Here is a 23,235-nt window from a genome sequence, read left to right as displayed (position 1 = left end):
TGTTGGGACTCCTGGGTGGGAGGGGAAACGATATCGCTGTCACCACTTCTCTCATTTTCCATTTCCCGGGGTGAGATAAATAAGGTTAAGAAGTAAAAGGTATCTGCCTCCCATGCCTACTGTCTATTCCAAACCCGAGGGAAGCATTACTGCCTGGCAACTACAAAGGAGAGAAGAAAAAGGAAGAAAAATAAAGGGCAGAAAGTCCAGAATTGTGTTCTTTGGATAGTGACACGATGCCTCCAGGGGGCAGCACCAGGGCAGAGAAATAGGCTGAGATGGCTCGGTCCCTTCCTTGGTCTGGGGCTCCCCGGAGTTCCCCACCATCACTCCTCCCATTCCTTCCAATTTTATTTTTAGCTGCCAGTGGGAGGGGGCAGGATGGGAGGGAAAGTAAAGAAAACAGAAAAGGAGAGGGACAGAGGCACAGAGGACTTCTCACACGGAGAACAACCAGGCATGGGTCTCCCCGACATCCTTCACCTGCTCTTGCCCGTGATGTTCCTGACAGGTGAGGGAGGTTAACTTCTTGGTTTCCGGTGGAAGTGGAAGGTGTATGGGTTGTTTGGCATTGGGACCTTTGGAGCTGACATCTTTGGGGGTTAGGGTGAGAGGTTAACACATTCTGCATTTCGTGTGTGTATGTGTATGTGGTGGCAGGGGGCGGGGGCATTCCTTCTTAGGCCCACACATTATGAGTGCTTCGGTATTGAGACTGGCAGGGCCTTGTGTCAGCTCTGGGTCCAGTTGGCTAAAATATTTAAGCCCTGCAAGAGTTAAGTGGTCCCAAAAGAAATATGATGTGACCTTCCACGTGGCTAATCTGATTCCTATTATCCTCCTGCCAACCTCCTTCTACCCGTGGTGGTCTCTGGAGCCTGAGGCATAAATGTGTGGTCAGAACTCTTGGTTTATCTAACCAGTGAGTTAGTTGCTGGTCATATGGCTCTGCCAGTTTCCTGGATGCAAAAAAACAAAAAAACAAACAAACAAAAAAAAACCTCACATAGAAAACACCTTTCTGAAAAGAAGCGTGGTTTGAGACAGAGCTTACAGCCATGGGTGGTGGGGGTGATAGGGGTGGCCTGAGGGGGTTGCTTGAAAGGAAAGAGCAAGACCTAGTCAGGGAAGGACCATGGGAGGGACTGTAGGCCTGGAATTTTTCCTCACCAGTGCCCTGTAATCTTTGTTTCCTAAAATACCACCTCTGATTTCTTTAAATTTATTTTATTTTATTTTTAAGTAAACTCTGAGCCCAATGGGAGGCTAGAACTCACGACCCTGAGATCAAGAGTAGCATGCTCTACTGACTGAGCCAGTCAGGCACCCCATTCTAGCTCTGATTTTAAAGGGATTGGGGTTGCAGGGAAGAATCAGCCAGGATATGAGTCAGGGGAGGGTCTTTAGAGTGGGCTGAAATTTAAGAAATACAGGTATGCAGGGGGCAGTTGTGGGGGGGTGAGTTAGAAAAGAAGCAGGCTGTGGGAAACTTTGGGGTGACGGGTCTCTTGGTGAGGATGGATGGCAAACCATACGTGTGGGCAGTCAAGTAGCCCCACCCAGTTAATTACCACTGAGGTTTTCAGAACTGGAATCAAGCAGAGACCTAGACGCTGGAGAAAGAGAGTGAGAGTGTGGCAACGACACTGGGAGTCAGAAAGAGACAGAACGAGGAGAGACCTAGCCATGCAGTACTCCCTAGCCTCCTCTTGTCCTCCCTGAAGTCCTGGGTTTGGGGAGAATCTGGAAGGCATAGTTGTTCTGGGCTTCAGAAAGGCCCTCTCCCTCTTTGACTCTTACAGCTTGTGGGGGAGGATGTGTAGGGGGAATGATGTGGAAAAGAGGAACTTGACCCTTCCAGACATGTCTGTGAATGAGATTTCAGAGGTGGGAATGGAAATACAGCTGTGCACCAGCATGGCAGAGAGCCACAGGTTAGACATCTGGACCCAAATACTGGAAGGAGACCATCCTTGCTTGGAGTTCTGAGTACATGATGTTGACAGAGGCCAGGACAACTTCTGAGTAAGAAACAGGGATATAGACTGAGATATAAGTATTCCCTTTGCGCTTCTTTCTGGTTGTGCCTCTCTGGGCATTCATTAACCACTCTGACTGCTTCTGCCGCCCCCCCACCCCCCAGGTCTATGCTCCCCCTTTAACCTGGATGTACACCGCCCACGCCTGTTCTCAGGGCCACCCGAGGCTGAATTTGGATACAGTGTCTTGCAACATGTTGGGGGTGGACGTCGATGGTGAGGAAGAGGAAGAAACCAGAGGGCCGTGGGTTTGGGACTGTGGTAGAGCTCTTAAAGGGGAGGCAAGGCAGATGGCAAGGCCACTGTGAGAAGTGGCCGGGGATCCAGGCTTGCTACACCCATGCATTTTCCCTCCAGCCTGTCTCAAAGGTCATGTTCACACAATGCTGATACTCGTGTCCTCCTCCCAGGATGCTGGTGGGTGCCCCCTGGGATGGGCCTTCAGGCGACAGAAGGGGGGACGTTTATCGCTGCCCCATAGGGGGCTCCCACAGTGCCCCATGTGCCAAGGGCCACTTGGGTAAGAAGATGCCTCGGTCTTCTACTCCTACCCCCTAACCTGCTACACTAATAGCTTTGACCCCTTATACCTCACCCTACCCCCATATCCCACACACTCCCTATCTTTGACTTGATCCTGATCTCATCTTCTCTCCTAATCACCCTAAACCCAAGCACCCCATGTGTGATCCCATGGTCTCATTCTCTTCCACCCCCTTCCAACCAGGTGACTATCCCCTGGGAAATTCATCTCATCCTGCTATGAATATGCACCTCGGAATGTCTCTACTAGAGACAGACAATGATGGGGGATTCATGGTGAGCTAACGAAAGGGTGGTGGTGGGGTCTCTGAAGGATTTGGCAGAGAAAAGAGCAGTATGGTAAGGGGACCTAGTCTATCTGGAGGGGTCAAGAGGTTTAAAACCCTAGAAAGCAAGGAGGGGAATCCCAGGGAGTGGTTTCAGCGCCTCCTTTGACTAGGAGTGTGTGCTGAGAGAGCACTCCCAAGCCTGGGAGTAATATTTCTCCCAACTCTCCCCAGGCTTGTGCCCCTCTCTGGTCTCGTGCTTGTGGCTCCTCTGTCTTCAGCTCTGGGATATGTGCCCATGTGGATGCTTCGTTCCGGCCCCAGGGAAGCCTGGCACCCACTGCACAACGTGAGCCAGAAGAAGGGCCCGAAGGACTCAGTCCCCAGAACTGGGTGCAGGGTGGGAAAAAGATGGGTCAACACGGTTTGATGCTGGACAGGGGGCCTGCATCGCTTTCCTCGTTGCTACCTAATGTGCCTAAAGCTCCATGTTTCCTAATAGATTAGAATTCAGGGGGCGTCTGTGTGGCTCAGTCGGTTGGGCGTCCAACTTCGGCTCAGGTCATGATCTCACAGCCAGTGGGTTCGAGCCCCGTGTGGGGCTCTGTGCTGACAGCCCACAGCCTGGAGCCTTGCTTCGGATTCTGTGTCTCCCTCTCTGTCTCCCCCTTCCCTGCTCACACTCTGTCTCTCTCTCTCTCTTAAAAATACACATTGAAAAAAAAATTAAAAAAAAAAAAAAAAAAGAGTTCAGACTCTTTGCCAGGGCATCAAGACTCCATGAACTGATCTCACCAATGTCAAAAAAAACCTCTCACTATACCCTCCACACCCTATGCCTTTGCCAGAGCATTTCCCTCCTCATTCTATTTGTCATCTATTTTTATACCTCCGTGTCCTTTTAAAGTGTTCTCCAGGCAAATGCTCCCCTCTCCTCAGACATCTTTCTATTGCTTACGTCTTTGATTCCCCACAATCAGAACTGACCTCTTCTTCTCCCAAAGCACAGAGTGGTGCTCTGTTTCTACCTAGCACTTAATTCCCCTCCTTCTCTCCCTCCTCCTCTTTCTTCTCCTTCTCCTTCTCCCTTTCCTCTCCTCCTCCCCCCTCTCCCTCCTTCTTTTTCTACTTCTTCTTCTTCTTTTAGTAAGTTGTATGTATGCCCGTGTCCTCTTTTATTCATTTCTGCATTTACCCAGGGCCTGGTATACTACCTTTCTTGCATGTTCGGAAGCGCCAAATAATTGTTTGAATGGAACGTGCCCTCCTGTGACTTCTTCCCTTGTTGTCTGCGTGCCCAATATCCTTCTACCCCTCTGTTCCCCATCAGCATACCCCTCTTCCTAGGCTGTCCCACCTACATGGATGTTGTCATCGTCTTGGATGGCTCCAACAGTATCTACCCCTGGTCTGAAGTTCAGACTTTCCTACGAAGACTGGTAGGGAGACTGTTTATTGACCCGGAGCAGATACAGGTAAGAGAAGGCAATGTGGATGGGCTTGGACAGGGAGAGACGGGGAGAGAAGGAGGTAAATGTAGGTAGTGTCTTCAGTAGTATCCAAATGCCCATCTCCCTGCCCCCACATACTATCTTTTCCCTCAGCACACACATTCCATGTGAGTGCACGCTTTATTCTCAGGTGGGACTGGTACAGTATGGGGAGAGCCCTGTGCACGAGTGGTCCCTGGGAGATTTCCGAACCAAGGAGGAAGTGGTGAGGGCAGCCAGGAACCTGAGTCGGCGAGAGGGACGAGAAACAAAGACCGCCCAAGCAATCCTGGTGGCCTGGTGAGGCATTGGGAAGGGGAGCCTGGGAGGCCAAAGTGGGGAGGGCCTAGAAAGGTTAGGGGAGGGTTTGGAGTCCACTGTGTCCATCCCAAAATGTCTTGCATGCTTTTCTTTGTGTGCACTTTTGGGGAAGGCTAAGCTGGCCGTCACTGCATACCCTTCTCGTCACTCTCTTCAAAGTATACGTCTGTGTCTTTCCACATCCCTGATTTATGTTATTTATCTCCGTAGACAGAACTCTCTCTATCCCTGCCCTCCTGCTTTGATCTTGGCCCTCAGACTCTCCACCACTTATGTCCTTGCCCACTTGCCAAACATGATTCAGAACTCATCTCTGGGAAGACTTCCCTGTCCTGACCACTCTCCTTTATTCCACATTCTCTGGATATTTGTCCTCTCCCAAATGTAACTTTTGCTGAATGAATCTATGAACGAATGGCATTTATATTTATTTGCATTGAGGATATGCTGCTGCCCATGCTCTATGACATTCAAACATTTTAGCCCTTCCTGTGTGCCAGTCTCCACTGTCAGGGAGGTGGACTAAAAGGCAAGATGCCTGACCTCAGTGAACTGCTGACAGTGGCGTGTGTGTGTGTGTGTGTGTGTGTGTGTGTGTGTGTCTCCATACACGTGATCACACCTCACTCTTTTCTCTCTCTTCTCAGCACAGAAGGATTCAGTCCATCCCGCGGAGGCCGGCCAGAGGCGGCCAGGCTGCTGGTTGTTGTCACTGATGGAGAGTCACATGATGGAGAGGAACTTCCTGCAGCCCTAAAGGCTTGTGAGGCTGGGAGAGTGACCCGCTATGGGATTGCGGTGAGAATCTACTCCAGATCTGGAAGGATGGAGGGGGGATGGTGACACCGAGGACGGGGAACTTCAAGAAGATAGGCATTAATGACTCCCCAAAGGCCAGCCTCTTCTTTTCCCTTCTTTCACTCTAGTCGGCTGTGTTGTGTTCCAGCTGTAACACCTCACTTCCCACAGCTAACTGACCCCACCTTGCTCTCCTGACCCCAGGTCCTTGGCCACTACCTCCGGAGACAGCGAGACCCCAGCTCTTTCCTGCGGGAAATCAGAACTATTGCCAGTGATCCAGATGAGAGATTCTTCTTCAATGTCACAGATGAAGCTGTACTGACGGACATTGTGGATGCGCTGGGAGACCGGATTTTTGGGCTTGAGGGTAATGACTTCCCTGAAGAAATGGGGGACAGGGTAGGGAGGAGTTCTGGGTGTAGGCAGGGTTCTGGTGTGAGTTCAGTGAGTCAAAGAAATGTCTATCCTGATATTACCTTGATATTTTCTCATGCTCAAGGGTCCCGTGGAGAAAACGAAAGCTCTTTTGGGCTGGAAATGTCTCAGATTGGTTTCTCTACTCATCGGTTGAAGGTTGGACAGACTCTGACCCCTCTCAACATCTGACTCTTCTCCACCTCAGACTCAGGCAACTTCAACCCAGAGCTCTTCTAGATTCTTCCTTTAACCAATGTCCATACCGACCTTCCCATGCCTTCCAACTGCCCCCAGCATAGTCTTAGTGACCCTCTCACTCCTGGAGTTTTTACTCTTTATTTCCTGTTGTCTTTTCAAGCGACCCCATCTGTTTCTGCCATACAGGATGGGATTCTCTTTGGAATGGTGGGGGCCTATGACTGGGGGGGCTCTGTGTTATGGCTTGAGGAAGGTCACCGCCTTTTCCCCCCACGGACGGCCCTGGAAGATGAGTTCCCCCCTGCTTTGCAGAACCATGCAGCCTACTTAGGTAAGTAGCAGAGGGTTGCAGGGAATTAGGGGGTGAGGAGGAACTGTTTCCCCAGTGGGGGGTATGAGAGCAGTTTCTCACCAATCTGCTACTTTCCTTGGGACGTCGTCCTGTGCCTTTAGGGACCCCTCCTACTCTGACCCCATCTTTTTTTTCCTTTCACCCGATTCCCTGCCCACTTCTAGGTTACTCTGTTTCCTCCATGCTTTTGCGGGGTGGACGCCGCCTCTTTCTCTCAGGGGCTCCTCGGTTTAGACATAGAGGAAAGGTCATCGCCTTCCAGCTTAAGAGAGATGGGGCTGTGAGGGTTGCCCAGAGCCTCCATGGGGAGCAGGTAGGGCATCCAAGAGAGGGTGGGACGCTTGGATCCTGAGGGGCCTTCAGGCTGTGGGGGAGGAATGGGAAGGACCAAGAGAGGATCCTGAAAAATCTTTGCTCAGTTCTGGTTGGCGGAGTCTGTCAGGGGTGTGAGAACCACGCTGGCAGGCTGGCCGATGCTTCTCACTTGTCCACAATCACCTTCCTTTTTCCCTGGGGTCACCGCTCCCCGCTACTCCCCAGATTGGCTCCTACTTTGGCAGTGAGCTCTGTCCATTGGATACGGACGGGGATGGAACAACCAATGTCTTACTTGTGGCTGCCCCCATGTTCCTGGGACCCCAGAACAAGGAGACAGGCCGTGTTTATGTGTATCTGGTGGGTCAGGTGAGACTTGCTGGGGTCTGTGGTGGGGGCGGTGGAGGGAAGGAGGGAGGGAAGGCACGTATGTTCATGGGCTGGCTGAGAGGTTGGGGCCACCAGATCAGCGTCTTCTGTCTTCTCCCCCCCGCCAGCAGTCCTTGCTGACACTCCAGGGAACACTTCAGCCAGAACCCCCCCAGGATGCTCGGTTTGGCTTTGCCATGGGTGCCCTTCCTGATCTGAACCAAGATGGTTTTGCTGATGTGGCTGTGGGGGCGCCCCTGGAGGACGGGCACCATGGAGCACTGTACCTGTATCACGGCGCCCAGAGTGGGATCAGGCCCCGTCCCGCCCAGGTCAGGAGCGTGCAGAGAAAGCAGGGGCATGGGTGGGAGGAAGGAGAAGGGGGGTGTGCTCCTTGTTCGTCGTTGTTTCCCTGGCCTTGAGACCCAAACTGGACAAGTGTTTTTTTATCAGTAGTCAAAAAGGTGAGGTGGTAGGGTAGGGTACAGGTTGCTGTACTAGGGACTCCTAAGTACAGACTAGTGTCTCTTATTCCTTCTTATTCTCTTACCCCTTGTTGTGTGCCGGGTGGGCGGCCGGGGTCACCAGGCGTGAGAGTCCCTGCTCAGTCTCCCCTCTCTTCCTCTCAGAGGATTGCTGCTATCTCCATGCCACAGGCCCTCAGCTACTTCGGCCGGAGTGTGGATGGCCGGCTGGATCTGGATGGAGATGACCTGGTAGATGTGGCTGTGGGTGCCCAAGGGGCAGCCGTTTTGCTTAGGTGAGCAGTCCTAGCTCAGGAGGCTGTGGACAGCATAACCTAACTGATAAAAGCAAAGGCTTGTGGGGGCGCCTGGGTGGCTCGGTCGGTTAAGCAACCGACTTGGGCTCAGGTCATGATCTCACGGTTCGTGAGTTTGAGCCCCGCATCGGGCTCTGTGCTGACAGCTCGGAGCCTGGAGCTGCTTCAGATTCTGTGTCTTCCTCTCTCTCTCTGCCCCTCCCCCACTCATGCTCTGTCTCTCTCTCTCTCTCTCTCTCAAAAATAAATAAACATTAAAAAAAAATTTTAAACGGGAATAATAACAGAATCTACCTCATAGGTTTGTTGTGAAAGTTAAATGCAATAATCATGAAAGATCTTAACACAGTGCCTAGCACATGGCAAGTGCTTATTCAGTGTTAGCTATTATCTTTCTGCCTAAAGGTTCTGGCGGGGAGGTGACACGTGTACATCTAGCCTCTCATTCTTTCCTTTGACCTCTGGGAGGCAAGCACTGGGGATCATCTTTCTCCAAGGGCTTTCCTCTTACTGCTAGAATTTCTTGATCCCAGCTCCCGGCCCATTGTCCACCTGGCCCCCTCCCTGGAGGTGACCCCTCCAGCCATCAGTGTGGTTCAGAGGGACTGCAGCCGGCGAGGCCAGGAGGCAGCCTGCCTGTCTGCAGCCCTTTGCTTCCGAGTGACCTCTCGCACCCCTGGCCACTGGGATCGCCGATTCTGTGAGTGACCGGAGCGTCCTAAGTAACCCTTAAGCCCACCTGCCTTGGTCCCTGGACCCTTCTCCACCCTCGCTCCTGCCCGCCCCATCCAGATTTGCGGTTCACAGCGTCACTGGACGAGTGGACCACAGGGGCTCGTGCTGTGTTTGACGGCTCAGGCCAGAGGCTGTCCCCTCGGAGGCTCCGGCTCAGTGTTGGGAACGTCACTTGTGAGCAGCTGAGCTTCCACGTGCTGGTGAGGACGGGCAGGAAGACAGGACAGACTCTGCAAATATTTTACCATGTTCTGGTATTAAAGTGGTTTGAACTCTTTGGAAAAAATGGCATAACATTAAGTACCAAGATTTCAAATTCCCAAATTAGAAACAAGATTTTTAAGTCAAGAGGAAATTTAGTAAAAATTCAAGGATAAAAGGAAAGGTTAATAGAAAAACAAAAATATTGTAAAAAATAGGATTTCCCCCGCTACCCCAAGGTAGGTTAAAAAAAAAAATGCGACCAACCCCCTCCCCGCTCCCAGTATTTCTCTTAGAAAAGTCACCCAACCCTGAATACAGGGTCTCACACACAAAGACAAATAGCTTGATTTGCAGATCAGCCTCTGGGATCTTATACTGGCCCCAGTTAGAGGAAGGAAGGAAGGAAGGAAGGAAGGAAGGAAGGAGAGAGAGAAAGAAAGAAAGAAAGAAAGAAAGAAAGAAAGAAAGAAAGAAAGAAAGAAAAAGAAAGAAAGAAGAGAGAAATTACGTAGTTAGAGATCCATAAATACTGGTATCCAAACGAATGAAAACATCCGGCTTTGGTATGGCTACGGAAATCTGGAAACTGTTCAAGAGGACACTGGCTTTGGGAGAGAGGGAGTCAGGTGGTGGGGAAGGCAACACAAAGGCTCTAAGCAGAGGTAAAATAAATAATTGGGACGCATCCATAGCAAACACCGTGTATAATACTGAGGCAGGTGCCTCAAACAAAATACACATATAGGTTCTTGATCTGAATAACACAAGTGCAGGTTCTTGATCAGATTAACGCACATACAGGTTCTTGTTAAGAGTTGTCTAGTTGTCTAGTTGGCTCTGTGTCAGGGCCTGGAAGTGAGGGGCAGGCTGGCTGGAGGGGGAATTTCTGCTGGGTCTGGCAAGAAAGCCAGAGCTGAAGCTGGGGCAGTGAGGAAGTTCAGTCTCTGGAGGCAGGCTGATCTGGGTTTGAAGCCTCACTCTGCCGGTCACCACTCGTGAACTCTGGCAGGTCACATAACCTGCACCCCACAGGTTCCCTGCTTACCCGAAAGGAGGAGATACTAATAATAACTACAGTGTGGGAGTTGTATTGGAATTAAAAGTAATCGTGCTGATAAAACCTCAGGACAGTACCCAGCACATAGAAGGTGTTCGGTAATTGATCACTGTAATAATCACGTTCTTATGGGGGCCTGGGCTGTACCCCTAACCCCTGGCTCCCCATAATCCTTGATTCTGATTTTCTTTAGGATACCTCAGATTACCTCCGGCCAGTGGCCTTGACTGTGACCTTTGCATTGGACAACACCACGAAGCCAGGACCTGTGCTGGATGAGGGCTCACCCACCTCTATACGAAAGCTGGTCAGCGATGCCAAGCCCTGCCCTGCCCCTGGGTCCCAGTACTGCCCTTCTCAGTGAATTCAAGAGACACGGAGGGCCGAGACCTAATTTCACAGCCAAATCTGACCCGGGCACCCGCTCTTTTCTTTTCCCTTTCCCCCTAATTCCATGCTTTTCTGCTTGCCTTCCTATCGGGCTTCAGCCCCTTCTCTCCCCTCTAGGTTCCCTTCTCTAAGGACTGTGGCCCTGACAATGAATGTGTCACAGATCTGGTGCTTCATGCCGATATGGACATCAGAGGCTCCAGGTGGGATGGATGTGAACTGGCCAAACCAGGGTGACCTGAGACAGACCAGAAGGAGCTTGAAGGGAGCTGGAGGGTTGTTTCTTGCCCAGAAGAGTAGAAGTGATGCCTTTGGCAGCTTTTCAACTCCTGGGCTCTCCCTTATCCACCCCTCCTAGGAAGGACCCTTTCGTGGTTCGAGGAGGTCGGCAGAAAGTGCTAGTATCAGCAACTCTGGAGAACAGGAAGGAAAATGCCTACAACGCTAGCCTGAACCTGAGCTTCTCTAGAAACCTCCATCTGGCCAGTTTCACACCTCAGGTACCTGGGGGAGGAGATTTGGGAGGAGTCAGGGAAGGAGGGGGAGGAAGATTGGGGTATTGGCCTAGGCTGCAAAAGGCTCTGGAGAAAGGCTCCGTGTTGAGAGGCTGTGGGCAGGAGACACTTGACGGCTTCAGCTCCAGCCCCCGCCACATTCCTCTGCCCTCAGAGGGACAGTCCCGTGAAGGTGGAATGCACAGCCCCTTCCCCTCATGTCCGGCTCTGCAGTGTGGGGCACCCTGTCTTTCAGGCTGGAGCCAAGGTGAGTAGGGGCCCAGGATGAGAAAGAGGTTCTGAGAGAACAGGGGCTGGAACCTGCGGGTCCTGGGAGTTTAGGGAAGGAGGCCCACGAGGCCTCCTGTTCTTCTGTGCTGGCCCCATCAAGAGGACCATGCCCTGACCCCAAACCACCTGCCTCCAGGTGAACTTTCTGCTGGAGTTCGAGTTTAGTTGCTCTTTCCTCCTGAGCCAGGTCCTCGTGAGGCTGACTGCCACCAGGTGGGAACAAGGGGAGCTTCCTCCCAGCCTCTCCTGTGGAGTCTTGCGGGGGGAGGGGGTTGGTGGAAACAGCGGTGACTCGTCTCCTCCAGAGTGGGGTGTCTTAGAGTGGGCTGGGACGTGAGCCTCTCCCCCAACCCTACAGCAATAGCCTGGAGAGAAACGGAACCCTTCAAGATAACACAGCCCAGACCTCAGCCTACATTCATTACGAGCCCCGCCTCCTATTCTCCAGGTATGGCTCAGCTCCCCACTAGGACCCCGTCCGTCCTGACCCCAGACCCCTACTCTGTGTTTTCTCCATTTCCTTCCATGTGTTTCAGTGTTTTCCCCAAATGCAAACCCTTGGGGCTGCTCCATCTTTTTGCCCTGAATCCCACTCAAGTCGAACCTTTTGAGCATCTTACTTTCCTAGGTATAGGGCTTGGCTCTAGGCCCTAGGGATTGGAGCTGGGGCGAAGGGTAGGGGGTGCAACCATAAAGTTTGTACCAGGTCTACGTCACATTCCATTTCTGTCTTCTTTATGTACCCCCATCCCTTTATCCACGTGCTGGCCCTGCCTTCCCTGAATCCATGTCTGTGTGCTGATCATGTGCCCCTGTGTCTGTGTCATGGCTGTGACCCTGTGCTTCCTGACTCGGTGTCCACGCAGTGAGTCCACTCTGCACCGCTATGAGGTTCACCCATATGGGCCCCTCCCAGTGGGTCCCGAATTCAAAACCACTCTTAGGGTGAGAAGCTGGAGGGGCCTTGGCATGAGCAGGGGGAGGGGGAGGAGTGCTGGGCAAAGGAGGGAAGAGTCTCTCTTCGATTTCCAGTGGCATCTAGGGTGAAGAGGAACAGATGAGGAAAGGTCTTCTGTGTCCCACCTCTTCCCACTTCCAATCCTCCTCTTAGGTCCAGAACCTTGGCTGCTATGTGGTCAGTGGCCTCATCATCTCAGCCCTCCTTCCAGCTGTGGCCCATGGGGGCAATTACTTCCTGTCATTGTCTCAGTTCATCACCAACAATGTGAGTCCAGGCTAAGGGTGCATGGAACCCTGCCACCTTGATCTGGTGAACTTACCCAGCTCCTTCTCTGTTGGGGTCACTGCCATCAGGGCTCCTCTCTCTGGGAGGCCTTTCTTTTACACAGGTGCCTTCTTTGGGGGAGAAAGAGAGGGATTGCCCAGGGAAGAACCACGGAGCGTGGGTAGCATGCTCCTGGTCACCCTGGAGTGGCTGGCCTCTCACCATCAAGAGGGTGGCTCAAGTTGCATCTCCCTCTAGGCAAGTTGCACAGTACAGAACCTGACCGAGCCCCCAGGACCCCTTGTGCACCCCGAGGAGTTTCATCACACAAACAGACTGGTATGGCTCACAAGAAGGTGAAGAAGGTGTCCAGAATGGGAATGCAATGGGGAACAGTAGTGTTTGGAGCCTTGGGACGGGGGCGGAGCCTGGAGTGGGGATCGAGGGATTTTTCCATCCCAAGATCCTGATCTGTCTCTCTCTTCTGGAAGAATGGGAGCAACACTCGGTGTCAAGTCGTGAGGTGCCATCTTGGGAGGCTGGCAAAGGGAACTGAGGTCTCTGTTGGACTACTGAGGCTGGTTCACAATGAGTTTTTCCGGAGGGTAAATCTTTTCTTCTATTTTCCTCTTCCGCTACGGCCTGGAACTTCAGCATAGGTTTTGGAATTGACTCATGTTCAAGTTCCAACTTTGCCTCCTACTAGCTTGTTGGACCTTGAGCAAGTTATTTAATCTCCCTGATTCTTACTCTTTCTCTCTAAAATGGGGAAGATAATACCTACTTCATGAGGTTATAAGGAATAAATGAATAATGAGATGGACTCATCAAAGCTAGTTATTCTCCTTGTATTTTCCTGTTTATCATCCCTTAGTGCTCTATCAATAATCAACATTTGTAGGATACCTAAATTCAATCAACTAATAATCCACCATGTGCCTACTATATAAAAGGACCTGTATTTGGTAGACACTGAGGAGAATATCCCCAACATTTGTCACCATGCCTTACTCATTATAGCAACTTAATACATTTCTGTTAAATGCATGGATAAACAGTTGATTATTACATGCCTGATATGTATTGGCGGGTAATGGAAGGCAAGATCATATAGCCGAAAGGGATCTAGGTTATGCAAGTTCTCTAAAGCTGGGGAGATGAAGTTGAACTTAATATGATAGACAGTCAGGAGTCAGTGTGAGTTTCTGAGCATGGAAATGGCACCTTAATGATAACAGCTATGTGGTACTAAGGGCTATCTACTTTGAATAGCACACGGCATATTTTATAGGAAAGTTATGTTGGAGACACCATCCTTCCCTAAGTCTGATTCTCTCTTTATTGCTCTTTGGTATCCTTTCTTCATTCATTTACTTATTTTTTTTTCAATAAAGATTTATTGAGAAACCAGTATGTACTTAGCACGGTGCTAGGCACTAGGCACTGGAGACATCTAAATTTATAGGACACACACACAAAATAAATCAATAAATTTATCGGACACTGCTCTTGACCTTGAGGATCTAATAGTCCAGTGGTGAAAGAGAAGCAAAGAGAATATTATGACCTAATCCAGGCTGATAGGGGTTAGGAGGAAACACCTCCCTAATTCCAAGAGGGGTTGACATCTAAACTTCAACCTAAAGGAGGGCTAGGGGTTAGTCAAAGGAAGGGGAGTTAACTAATATTGGGTAGAGCCAACACCATATATGAAGGACCACAGGCTTTCCATCTGTTACCCTTCCTCTCTCTCTCCATTGGTCTCCAACCTTTTCTTCTGGTCTGGAAGGCACCGGAAGTTGTACCTACTGGCCTCATCTTTGCCATTGGGGTTCCAAGAGCCACACCACCTGATGATGGCTCACTTTGTCTTCCCATCCACTTGCGCCACAGGCCAAATTCAAGTCCCTGACGGTGGTCAGCACCTTTGAGCTGGGAGCTAAGGAGGGCAGTGTCCTACAGCTGCCTGAAGCCTCTCGTTGGAGTGAGGTGGGACTGGAGCCCGAGCCGGAGAGCTGTGCAAAGAGTGAGGGTGGGGTTGGCAGAAGGGCGCGGGGGGAGGGGGAACTTTTTCATAACTGAGACCATCCTCATTAGGCAGCAGCTGAAGTGTCACAAGTGATCGATCAGGAGGCGGGGGTCCCACTGCCTTTATTCCTGCCTCAGTTTCTTTCTTTTTATTCTTTCATTTCGAGGCTTTGCTATCATGTGCGCGAGCCTAGCTGGGAGAAAGGGCACAAGTGTGAAACAAGTCTCCTTCCCCTACAGAGCCTGCTGGAGGTGATTCAGACCCGCCCTGTCCTCATCTCCCTGTGGCTTCTCATTGGCAGTGTCCTGGGAGGGCTGCTCTTGCTTGCTCTCCTTGTCTTCTGCCTTTGGAAGGTAGGCACTGCCTCAGTGGGAGTAGGGGGCGTGATGCCCACGAGTTGAGGGCTCCCTGATCATAGCAGGGAGAACAGGGTTTGTGATGGGCCGCTAAGCAGGCTGTGGGTGTCCTGCCGGGAGCTCTTTCACTATACTCCACAAATGTTGGTTGAATTAAGCTAAGCCAAATAAAATAAATCAGAATCTCATTTTTGGAAGCAAAACAAAAGCGAAGACTTCAGATATGTCTGAGGGCTGTTGGCAAGGTGTCCAGGCAGGACATTTGGCAATGACTCTTAACTCTTCCTCTACAGCTTGGCTTCTTTGCCCGTAAGAAAATCCCTGAGGAAGAAAAAAGAGAAGAGAAATTGGAGCAATGAATATAGAATAAAGCCCTAGAAAGTCCTCCTTGGCAGCTTCTCCAAAAGACTTGCATAAGAGCTGAGGTTTGGGGGCTCGGACAAGAAGAAGCTTCTAGACTGTCTCCCCAGACCTGCAGCCTCACTTGACTTTTGAGTCATGAGGATGCTGCTGGCAAGAGATGAGGCCTTACCTCAGACCAGAGGGGCTGACACCAAAACCAGGAACACTCTCACCCTGTGCTTCCCTCACCATCCCGGTTCCACAGCCAACACCGGGGCCTTGGTTTGGGGTTCCATTTCCCTTATCCCAGGAATCAAGAATTTTTCGCCTATGGACCCTGACTCCTTTCAGATTCCCCCTATACCCTGCCTCAAAATTGGAGAAGATGGGGGCCATTTTCCTCCATTCCCCTGCCTCTCACCTTCCTGCCTGCTCCCCACTCCACAGGAGGGAGCCGATGTTGGCTTCAAAAAGTAAAGTCAACATCTGCTGCTTTCCTGTGGAGTCGGGTGATTCAGAGCGCCGGATGGGGAGAGTCAACAGGAAAAAAGGAGGGAGGAGGAAAAGCCACAAGAGACATTCTGTACAATTCCAAGGAACAGAGAAGCCTTTAGACGGGCAACTGCCGTCCCCCTGAAACCTGAGACTTTGTGGTGCGCTGGCCCGCCCTCAGGTGCCTGGGAAACTGAGCTGCCCCAGTCCTGCTGGGCCAGGGTTTCCCAACTCGCAGCTTTCCCTGGGAGCAAAGCCAGGGCCGGGTGCCCCCAGGTGGCTAGTCCTGGAATAGCAGAAAATGGTCCTGTTGTCTCGGTCATGGCCAGTGGAGAGAGCTGGGTCCCTAGGCAGTGTTTTCTCCTCTCTCGGACCTCACACACTCTTGAGCCCTCGTTGGGCCTCCTTATGGAAACCAGAGAGAAGGGAGAGGATTTCTTCTTGATCGTGGGAATCCCTTTCACCAGCTTTGAGATGCAGCCACTCCGTGGGGTCCAAACGAGTCAGGCCTGCATTAACCAAGTGGGTGGCAGGAGGTCTCTGGGGAGCAAGCCCTTACTTGCTCAGCACTGGTTATGTAGCACCAATAGCCACATGTTTCTGGGGCAACTGCAGTCATTCCTGTAGGGCTTCTGTGGTGGAATCAGTTTGCCAGCCCTTGCCTGATATCTACCGGAAATTCCCAGTTTCCGTCTCTGGGCCACCCCACCATTTTTGTGGTCATGGCCAGTAGAGATAATTAGATTCTCACCAACTACTGGGTGACTTATATTTCTTTGTAATCAAAGAAATTGTTACTGGTCTCCAAGGTGCGGCTCTGACAGCCATTTGAAGAATCAGCACCCATTGAGAGCTGAGAAGACAGGAGACCTGATTGGGCAGTTGACAAGCAGCCACAGAACTTGTCCTCCAGGGCTGTTCTTGAGGCCTGGCCTCAATGTTTATTTTGGCATGTTTCCGGCCTTTTGCACAGGGCATTGTCTCTGTTTCCCAGCAGGGTGAACAGTATATCAGATGGTCCGAACAAATAAAGTTCAGTGTCAAATGACTTCTGGTTCTCTTTGAGTTCCCTAGGATATGGACTGCTCAGGAATGGTGAGAGGTAGATTCTTGGACCACCCGAGACCTTATACAGTTGAATTCCTGGAAGGCAAAGTTATGACATACTTGAAATATTTTCTGTGACTCTCCCACTGGAGATGCATTCTAGCCTCCTGCAATCCTCACCTTACATATGTGATTATAGAGTATAAAATGTGTAGGTTGGTAGGCACACAGGCCTAGATAGAAACCCTGGGTCTGCCATTATTAGCTGTGTGGCCTCAAGCCAGTCGTAACTACTCCGAGGCTCAGATAACAGTAAGATAACAGTAGAGTGGTCGAGAATGAAGACAGACTTGGCTTTAAATCTCAGCTATACCACTTAAAACCTGTTTGACCTTGGACAGATTTAACTTTGCTAAGTCTTGGCTTTCTTGTCTTTAGACTTACTAGGGTTGTGAGGACCAAATGAGATAATCCAAGTAAAGTGAGCATATACTAAATACTCAATAAAGGTTAACTATTGTTCTAAAAATACTTTGTTATAAAATAATCTACCTTACTGTGTATTGTGAGGATTAAGTGAGAGGGTGTATAGAAGCACCAGCTGGTGTTCCTAATCTGGTGACCCACCTGCCTTTCACAGGCCCTGAAGATTTATTTCTTCTATGTGCTATTGTCTCCTACCACGGAATCTTATCCTATGCCTCATCCCCCTTGAAATAAGCCCTCATGCCCATTAAGGAGATAATTAGCTAATTAACTTAAGGTTCTAATGGTAGAAGTCAAATCTATTTGATTTTTTTTTTTCAACGTTTATTTATTTTTGGGACAGAGAGAGACAGAGCATGAACGGGGGAGGGGCAGAGAGAGAGGGAGACACAGAATCGGAAACAGGCTCCAGGTTCTGAGCCATCAGCCCAGAGCCCGACGCGGGGCTCGAACTCACGGACCGCGAGATCGTGACCTGGCTGAAGTCGGACGCTTAACCGACTGCGCCACCCAGGCGCCCCTCTATTTGATTTTTTTAGAGATTCAGTGGTCTAGTACCCTCAAGGAACATGTGCACTTAAGCAACAGCCTTCTAGAGACCACACCTCTCCCTCTGTTGCCTAACTCTGAATATGGTAGACTGGCCAATAGGCAGGGACGAAAATTCTGTGGCAAGCTGGTGAACTATTTTGTGGCAGGAGCAGTCCATGGTGATCCCCAGTGCACTTCATACAGGCTATCACTTGATCAACCTTTATGGAGCATACTGTTTCTGAGGCTGGGACTGAGACCATGGTTATGTGGACAGATCTCCCTTCTTTACCCCTAGTGGGATTTCTTTGAGGACTGGTTCATCTAATTCTTTGTCCTTGTGATTAAGAGAGCATTTTAAACATTTTTCCCCACCTAGAGATCCCTCTCTTCTCTATCCTTCAGCCTTCGAGTGGGACTTTCTCTAACCCCAACCTCTTCCTGTGGAGCAGAGCCAGCTTGAGAAGCCCCTGTAGAAAACAACAGACTCTCTTCAGACACAGCAGTGTTCCTTCCTTTCTTCTCATGGTTTCTTCTCTTTTTCTCTTTTAAAGTTTATTTACTTTTGAGAGAGAGAGACACACACACACAGAGTGTGAGCGGGGATGGGGCAGAGAAAGGGAGACACAGAATCTGTAGCAGACTCCAGGCTCTGAGCTGTCAGCACAGAGGCCGTAGCGGGGCTCGAACTCACGAACACACCACGAAATCATGACCTGAGCCACCCAGGAGACCCTCAGAGTTGCTTCTTTATTCCTTCCTTCATCTTTCATTTGTTCACTTGTCAGACATTAAGCACCTAATACATGCCAGGCAATGAGAACTATGTAAAACACAACTCTCACCATCAAAGGGCCCAGTCTACTAGGAGAAACGAACATGGAAACAATGGAAATACAGAGAGGCGGTTGCTATATAACATAGCAGTAAGTATTAGAAGTGTATCTCGCACAAGAGGCATATTTTTTGGGCAGGGGTGGCAGGGTTGTAAGGGAAATCTTTACAGAAAAAAACATAATTGGCCTGAGGGGTCAGCAAGTGTAAGAGAAGGCATTCCAGAGAGGATTAATTACTAGTCTGGAAGGGAAACTTAGTGGATTAGAACAGCCTAAGCATTGGGCTATTTGTGAACCTAGTGAGTGATGAGACTGGAGAAGGGGAGTGGGCTTTAATCCGCATTTGAGTGGGCTGCCTCTGGCCACAGGGAAGAAAAAGTGTTGGGGAATCTTTGAGTGTGACAGTCAAGAAAGAAATCTTTTTTTAAAAAAAAAATAGGCTCCAGGCCCAACACGGTGGGGCTTGAACTCACAATCCTGATTCTGTTGCATGCTTTACTGACTGAGCTAGCCAGGTGTCCCAAGAAAGAATTTTTGAGATGTCATGGCACGGGGACAGGACCTGTGGACAGAAAGAGCTGCACTTTTACTATCTGACACTGATGGTTGTATGTTTAGTGCTTAAGGGGGAGAGGATGTGCAGGGAGCATTTGATCATACATGTCTTCTTTTTCTCTGGTGCTTATCATTCAGTTCCATATTAACTATCAGTGAAATGTACACGCTGTCGTGAGACCCTTTAAGAATGTAGCAACAAGCATGCATTTGATCATTATCGAAACTATGCAGGCCATAGGTCAGCCTTCTGGGCTGAAAGTGAACATTTTTCTGCTTCTATCCCTCATCACTCCCCATCCCCCCTCGCCTTAACCATTTTTCGGTCCTTAAATCTTTAAGGTGGTCGAAAGGCAAAGGGCTCATCTTCTGTAACTTCTTTAAGCTGACAGCCTATCTGTGGGTTGGCATATTCAGGTAAAATTTTGATAGTTTGAGGATAAAAGAAAGGCTTCTGGGGAGTCCCATAGACCAGAAAGAAACATTTTTTTTAGCAGTAGAAATATCCCTGTATGTGCTGGTATCGGGGTGACTTCATGTTGGGTTTGGTTAAAGGTGGCCACTGTATGCTTGACTAAAGCCTCTACTTGTAATCTTACATCCATAGAGGTGGCTTCCAGGATATATATGGCTAAGGGATGAAACCATTAAGAAGCTTTGTTTTAGGTCTAGCCCTAACAATATCCTAATCACGAGGAGTCACTAGCAAGTGGGAGAAGACTTGTCTGGTAATATGGGCATCCCCAAATGTATCATACAATCAGTCATAAGAAAAGTGGGGCCATCCATTATCTCCATAAGTCCATAGTTAACTCCATGGAGTGGGATACACTTTGACTTTTAAGGAGTGATTTCGCTATCCTAGCCATATAAAATTGATCGACGTAACTACCGAGTTACACAATTGTTGGGGAGTCTATCCATTGTCCAGCGGTTTAATTTTTTTAATGTTTCTTTATTTTTGAGAGAGAGAGAGAGAGATAGAGAGACAGAGTGTGAGCAGGGGAGGGGCAGAGAGAGGGAGACACAGAATCCAAAGTAGGCTCCAGGTTCTGAGCTGTCAGCACAGAGCCTGACATGGGGCTCGAACTCATGAACCGTGAGATCATGACCTGAGCCAAAGTCGGATACCTAACCGACTGAGCCACCCAGGCGCCCCTGTCCAGCTGTTATGGGGTCTCTTTTATTATCCCCACAGAATAATAAGAAGGAAGATTGTCTATATATGAGCTATTATGGCAATTTCTCTGAAGTATACCTCAAGTTGTCTAGCTTAAGTAAACAACAAACATTTAAAGACAATTAATCAAAAAGAATCTAACATCCAAAAGGATGTGTTATAGAAACACAATTTTTCTCCCTAAATTCACCCTTATTTCCAGAGATAGCCAAATCAAGACTAAATTGTTTGTAAAACCAGTCCAGTTTTAATAAACTTGGCCTAATTATTTACATAAGCTCGGCAAGAATAGTGATTGATCATGTAAGATTTTTTTTTTTTTTAATTTGCTTTGCTGGAAATTTTTATAAGGAATTTTTAAATTGAAATTTTAATAGCCTCTTGAGGCCAGAGCCAAGCCAAAGAGTTGTCATCAGACTTGCCTGTAGTACCTGTAGATTTGGGTGTATTCCTCTTCTGGAGGTCCCCAAATATCCTGAGGTTTCCTGCATCTGCAAGGAAGTGACATCCTTTACTCCTGGGCACTCTGTAAGCAAGGTATCAGGGCAATATTTCCAAGGGGGCTTATTGGTTCCATAAAGTCAACCTTAATTCCTTAAAGCTATCTATGCATGTTTCTCTCAAATATGACATTTTGTAACCATTGTTTCCAATGGTGTCTTGTTACAAGAACAGATTCTTACTGAATTTATGCAATAACTGTCATTGCCATGGAAGAAAGATTATTTATTATGAGTTTCTGAATTCTGGAGGGTTTAGGTAAGGAGAAAAAATGCTTCAATTTGTTCACAAAAGAATATCTTATATTAGTGTAAGTCATGGATATTTTAAGAGAAAACTTCCTCAATCTAAAAGAGCAAATGTTAGAGAACCAGCAATGTTTCAAATAACAGTCATAAAAACCTATAATTATCTTCCTCAGTTTATTCAGTCCTATGTTATTAATTTTGTTCTGTTTGAATGCAGCTTTCCCATTTCCCAATTTCCCATCTGGAAATTCTTATCCAGTTCAGTTTTATGATTTTAAAGATACCAAAAACCTATATTTGTTAAAAGTCCTTTTTCTGAATCTCCTTGAAGACAAGATTTATTCTGTAAGAGCCTCAGAACAATAACTATAAATGACAAAAGACTCAAACATGGACATCGTTAAAGATCTGATTATGAGAGTTCATTACAATGCAACTGACAAGGAAATTCAGTTGTTCCTATGACACATAACACTTTAGTAATTAGAATGTCAAGTGATGACCTTATACCAGACAATATGAAACTTTAAGGAATTTCATATAATTTCATAACATTTCTGTGGAAATGCTGGAGTTCGGAGCAAGTGGTCAAGAAACAATTCTTGAGGGTCAGCTGGGTGGCTCAGTTGGTTAAGGGTCCAACTCTTGATTTTGGCTCAGGTCATGATCTCACGGTTTGTGAGATCGAGCCCCACGTAGGGCTCTGCTCTGTCAGCACAGAGCCTGTTTGGGATTCTCTCTCTCCCTCTCTCCTCCCACTTCAACTTGCGCATGTGTGTGCTCTCTCTCTCTCTCTCTCTCAACATAAATAAACATTAAAAAAAAAAAGAAGAAAGAATTCCTCAGACATCTTCAGTGCAAATAGGTGGTTTTATTAAAGTACAGGGACAGGACATGTGGGCACAAAGAGCAGCACTGGTGTTGTGAGGGGTGACTGATTATATCCTTATAAGTTGGGAGGGGGTAGGGATAGCATAAGACTCTAAGGAATTTGGAAGCAAGGTTTCCAGGACCTTGAGGAGCTAGCTATTGTTAGGAAAAGGTCATTTATCACTGTCTAATAGAACCTTAGTCATGAGACCCTTCAGATGTATATCAATGGGCCATATGCTTGGAGGATAACTGCTAACATATATTGTGTGTATGTGATGAGTGGGGGGGTAGAGATAAAGGAAGTTTCCAAAGGAATTTTTATATGTGGCTCAGTCGGTTGAGCCTCCGACTTTGGCTCAGGTCATGATCTTGGAGTTTGCGAGTTTGAGTCCCACATTGGCCTCTGTGTTGACAGCTTGGAGCCGGCTTTGGATTCTGTGTCCCCCCACCCCTCTCTCTGTCTCTCTCTTTGCCCCTCCCCCACTCGTGCTCTGTCTGTCTCTCAAAAATAAATAAACATTTAAAAAAAAATTGAGGGGGACCTGCAGGATCCTGGAGGTTGGGATAATGTTAAGCTAAGATTGCCTTTTGCCTCTAGCAAAGTGTAGTCAAACCTAGGTTTGCGAGCATAATTCGTTCCGGAAAGAAGAACCATTGGCTCCGTTGTGATCATGTGACTTTCGGTGTCATGTACCACTCGTATTGCAAGACATCGCTCATTTACCGAGTTAAAGTTTATTACAAATGTTTGCTCCTCTTGCAGAACACTCGCAGAACAAGTTCATCACAATCCAAAATTTTATTTGTATTGGTATCAGGGCAGTTGAGTTCCTAGAGGAAGGTCACTCTTCCTGTCTCAAGGACCTGTCAATGAGCTGTAAGTTGTAAGGAAATTTAATTTTTTCCTTCTGACTTTGTTTCCCACATCAGTTTCTAGAACAGTTATAGCGTTTACCCAAACAACAGAACCCAAGGCTTACCACTATCTGACACTGCTTCCAGAATACGTGACATACCAAGTAAACAAGCCTAATTAGTCAGAAAGACTTCATTTACCATTTAAATCTCAAGATGTTTGTTCAAAACCTTAGAAAGTTTTAAAGCACATATCTACATAGGATTACACATCATTATAAATTTAATATTTACATTGTACCAAGGTGGCAATAAGGCATTCTATAGGAAGCTATACAGTCATTAGCAAAACTTGGCTCCTTTAACATTGAGAAGTTTTAACTTTCTTCAGTAATCGAAGACCTGATAAAGACAAAACACAGAAGTGTTGGTTTTCTGGGAAGAGAAAAGAGAAAAAACCTTTGTTTACACTTTCTTATCAAGAGTAGACCAACAGTCCAAGAAAACTTGTCTTCTTAACAAAGAGAAAAGCAGAATTTCAATCTTGCACCAGTGTGCTTTTCAAACCCATTCATTTTAACCTTGGTCCTGACCATACATAAAATTCTTTCCTAAG

At 48.4% G+C, this 23,235-nt stretch overlaps 1 protein-coding gene across 4 annotated transcripts; it reads left to right on the top strand.

The window, feature by feature from the left end:
- Nucleotides 1–324: 324 nt before the first annotated feature.
- On the top strand, nucleotides 325–16,555 carry ITGA10 (integrin subunit alpha 10). 4 transcript variants are annotated; one of them, XM_045478935.1, is made up of 30 exons: nucleotides 329–511; nucleotides 2,144–2,255; nucleotides 2,397–2,559; nucleotides 2,767–2,858; nucleotides 3,083–3,197; nucleotides 4,196–4,323; nucleotides 4,490–4,638; nucleotides 5,307–5,457; nucleotides 5,662–5,827; nucleotides 5,960–6,033; nucleotides 6,262–6,406; nucleotides 6,592–6,740; nucleotides 6,968–7,111; nucleotides 7,240–7,443; nucleotides 7,741–7,871; nucleotides 8,426–8,592; nucleotides 8,685–8,827; nucleotides 10,082–10,195; nucleotides 10,396–10,481; nucleotides 10,637–10,778; nucleotides 10,948–11,040; nucleotides 11,200–11,276; nucleotides 11,422–11,511; nucleotides 11,930–12,008; nucleotides 12,175–12,288; nucleotides 12,547–12,627; nucleotides 12,780–12,893; nucleotides 14,182–14,277; nucleotides 14,557–14,670; nucleotides 14,967–16,555. In XM_045478935.1, exons 3-30 carry the CDS (start codon nucleotides 2,451–2,453, stop codon nucleotides 15,030–15,032), a joined length of 3,333 nt encoding a protein of 1,110 aa, XP_045334891.1. In that variant the 5' UTR covers nucleotides 329–511; nucleotides 2,144–2,255; nucleotides 2,397–2,450; the 3' UTR covers nucleotides 15,033–16,555. The 4 variants fall into 4 exon arrangements, 3 of the variants coding, with proteins under 3 accessions (XP_045334891.1, XP_045334890.1, XP_045334889.1); XM_045478934.1 differs by having other exon boundaries at nucleotides 330–511; nucleotides 2,450–2,559; nucleotides 7,243–7,443; XM_045478933.1 differs by having other exon boundaries at nucleotides 331–511; nucleotides 2,450–2,559.
- The last annotated feature ends 6,680 nt before the right edge of the window (nucleotides 16,556–23,235 follow it).

This window comes from Leopardus geoffroyi, chromosome C1 (assembly GCF_018350155.1).
Source record: "Leopardus geoffroyi isolate Oge1 chromosome C1, O.geoffroyi_Oge1_pat1.0, whole genome shotgun sequence".
NCBI lineage: Eukaryota > Metazoa > Chordata > Mammalia > Carnivora > Felidae > Leopardus > Leopardus geoffroyi.
Note: the sequence above shows the minus strand (reverse complement) of the source record. Positions and strands in the feature narration are given on the sequence as shown.

Excerpts from the sequence above, each read along its gene's own strand:
- ITGA10 (XM_045478933.1), top strand. The coding sequence starts at position 382 with ATGGGAGGGAAAGTAAAGAAAACAGAAAAGGAGAGGGACAGAGGCACA. Across the intron at positions 10,196-10,395 it reads CCACCTCTATACGAAAGCTG|GTTCCCTTCTCTAAGGACTG; the intron begins GTCAGCGATGCC and ends TCTCCCCTCTAG. Across the intron at positions 10,779-10,947 it reads TGGCCAGTTTCACACCTCAG|AGGGACAGTCCCGTGAAGGT; the intron begins GTACCTGGGGGA and ends CTCTGCCCTCAG.